Here is a 2,952-nt window from a genome sequence, read left to right on the forward strand (position 1 = left end):
TTTAATTTTAATACTTTTAATTTTTATCATAGTAATTAATAAAATAAATCCCTATTTCGTTAAGGTTTAGCTCTGCCACTGTCTATGCGTCCAAACACTTGCGAAAGAGACACCCTAAGAGATAAAGGAAAAGTTGGCAATGTTATCTCGTCATGTGAAGATTAAAATGAAAAGATCATAAGGGTATAATAGGCCATTGATTAATATAATATTTTGAAATGATTATAAAATATTTAAAATAAAAATTTGGATAGATATAATATTTTGGAAGCTTATAAAGGTTATATATGATATTAGATATTAAACTAGATAAATATGATATTTTGATCTTTATTTAGAACAAATATGAAATTTTTTCAAAATTTAAAGTCATTATAAAATTTAAATTTAAAGTCGCAATTGATTAATATAATATTTTAAATTGATTATAAAATATTTAAAATAGAAATTTGGATAGATATGATACTTTGAAAGTTTATAAAGGCTATATATAAGTTTATAAAGGCTATATATATATTAAGATGGATAAATATGATATTTTGATCTTTATTTAGGACAAATATGATTTTTCTTTTTAATTTAAAGTCACTATAAAATTTAAATTTAAAGTCTTTAATTTTTTTTTTCTTTTAAATTATCAATTATTTGCTTTCAAAATAATATATCTCGGAACTTGATCATCAACACTGCCTATTTGTTATATTTATGTTTTTTGAAAAAAAAAGGCTGAAACAGTGGTGGACACAGGAAACAAATATCAAGTGTTACATAATTTTTCTAAGAGTTACGGTACAAAAAAAAATCAATTTTCGTCGATAGTTTCCGCCATAAAATCCGTCACTAAAAGGATTACACTTACATATTTACATTAAATTTATATTTATTAGGACATTGTGATAGGTTTTGAACGGATTCCTAACATATTTCCAACTGATTGTTATGGATTTGTGACGAATTTACAATAAATTTTACGTAAAATTTGAAGAATTACCGGACACCAAGTAGGTCCCCGCCACTAGCCGTAAACCGTTGGTAGTTTATTAAAACAATAATGAAACAGTCATTATTAAAACAATGAAGGGGCTTAAATAGACAATTTAAGAAGTATAGGGTTACTTATAGGAACACATATAATGTTAGGGTCTCAACTGAAACAGGCCGATTAAGTTCAAATTGCAGTCACACCTGCCTTAACACGGTTACACAACCACGAATTCCTTCCTTTGCAACCGGGTCTATATAAATATAGATCCATCGATTCATCGATAAGCATACCTCCAGAATTAAGCAACAATCACTTTTCAGTAGACGATTTCATCTCTTTGTGAATCAAGCATCTTCAATTCATCATGGCCGAAAACGATGTTCCTGTTACTAATCAACAACCACAGGTTCGTCTTATCTAATGTTTAATTGTGGTTGATGTTATTTTCTGTATTTGTTTATGTTTCGTTGAAAATTGCTATTAGTAATTGAAAAATGATAATAGCTGAATCCTTGTGATCGTTTCAAAATCTACAACAAACCTAAATACCGAAAACAAATTCTTGCAAAGATGTGAATCAGCAGAAATTTGTTTGATACTAATTGGACCTTATGTATTCTTTTCTATAATTCTAGTAGGATCGATCCTAGATAGAAAAATATCAAATTAGACAAAACATTGTATTGATGAATTGCTAAATCGACTATTACGCTGGTAGCTACTAGTTTATAGAATCAATAGTTAGACTTCACTACATCGTAATTTGATGCACAAAGATTCGTGAATGAATATGTTTGATGGAAAGGAAAACCGAAAACTGTTTCTTGATTATATGGCACATTGAGTATTGATTTGGTGATTTTTTGTTTCAAAAGGTTCAGAGCGAACAAGAGAGATTGAAGTACCTTGAATTTGTGCAAGTGGCAGTGCTCCATGCAGTTGTTTATGCTTCAAGGGCGTATGGGTATGCGAAGGACAACTCTGGTCCCCTGAAATCTAGCGTGGAGACAATAGAAAGTACTCTAAAGACTGTTGTTGGCCCTGCTTATGATAAGTTTCAAGATGTCCCTGTTGATGTCCTGAAGCTTGTTGATCGTAAGGTCAGTTTCTACACACCATCTTATCCAAATCCTCTTTTTTTTCTACTTTTCATTATAATAGTCAGTATTCTTACTAATTTATAAAATCTTTGAACATTGAACATGATTTCAGGTTGATGAGTCGGTGACCATAATCGACAGCCGTGTGCCGCCTTTGTTGAAGGAGGTGAAGACGGCGGGTGTGGTGGAGACCGCCTCAGGGCTAGCGAAAACCGCCTACACGAAGCTGGAGCCGACCGCTAAAGGACTTTATGTAAAATACGAACCGGTTGCAGAGCAATATGCTGCATCAGCTTGGCACTCTTTGAATCAGCTTCCACTTTTCCCTAAAGTGGCTAAAGTGGTTGTACCAAAAGCGGCTTACTATTCTGAAAAGTTCAACCAAACTGTGCAGGAAACAGCTGAGAAAGGGTACAAGGTTTCTTCTTATCTTCCATTGGTGCCCACTGAAAGGATTGCCAAGGTCTTCAACCCTACTGATTGATAAAAGATATGTGTCTATTGGAGCCAGATATTATAGTAAAAACCCTTTCGTTGAAGTTTGGTGTTTTGTTCATGTATAGTTTTAGTTATTAATGAAATCGTTTATTAGTATTTGTGTTTGTCGTGTTAAAAGTTTTAAAGTTTATAAATGATGATGTCTTGACTATTGTTGATTCATGATTTATTAGAGTTTTGTTGCTTGCTTTTATTGGTTGTTCATTTTGTGTATCCTATATGAAATTCACTAAATAGGTACATAAGCTATTAAGTTCTTATATGAGGTCAAGTGTTCTCAACAATATAGGGTCAAAACGGTCTTTGTTACAATTGTCATTCTTCATGAACACAGTGGTGGACGCAGACTGTTTTAATAGAAAAAAAAAG

General features: G+C 31.8%; 1 protein-coding gene across 1 annotated transcript; it reads left to right on the forward strand.

Moving 5' to 3' along the window:
• The first annotated feature begins 1,180 nt into the window (after window positions 1–1,180).
• Window positions 1,181–2,745, forward strand: LOC145137871 (stress-related protein-like). The gene is made up of 3 exons (XM_079072010.1): window positions 1,181–1,391; window positions 1,861–2,085; window positions 2,198–2,745. Exons 1-3 carry the CDS (start codon window positions 1,350–1,352, stop codon window positions 2,567–2,569), a joined length of 639 nt encoding a protein of 212 aa, XP_078928136.1. The 5' UTR covers window positions 1,181–1,349; the 3' UTR covers window positions 2,570–2,745.
• The last annotated feature ends 207 nt before the right edge of the window (window positions 2,746–2,952 follow it).

The sequence above is a fragment of the Lactuca virosa genome, chromosome 9 (assembly GCF_052849685.1).
Source record: "Lactuca virosa cultivar CGN04683 chromosome 9, Lactuca_virosa_CGN04683_v6, whole genome shotgun sequence".
Lineage (NCBI taxonomy): Eukaryota > Viridiplantae > Streptophyta > Magnoliopsida > Asterales > Asteraceae > Lactuca > Lactuca virosa.

Bases quoted from the DNA above. Each gene is read 5' to 3' on its own strand.
- LOC145137871 (XM_079072010.1), top strand. From the start codon at position 1,350: ATGGCCGAAAACGATGTTCCTGTTACTAATCAACAACCACAG. The intron at 1,392-1,860 runs GTTCGTCTTATC...TTGTTTCAAAAG, and splicing joins TTACTAATCAACAACCACAG to GTTCAGAGCGAACAAGAGAG. The intron at 2,086-2,197 runs GTCAGTTTCTAC...ACATGATTTCAG, and splicing joins TGAAGCTTGTTGATCGTAAG to GTTGATGAGTCGGTGACCAT.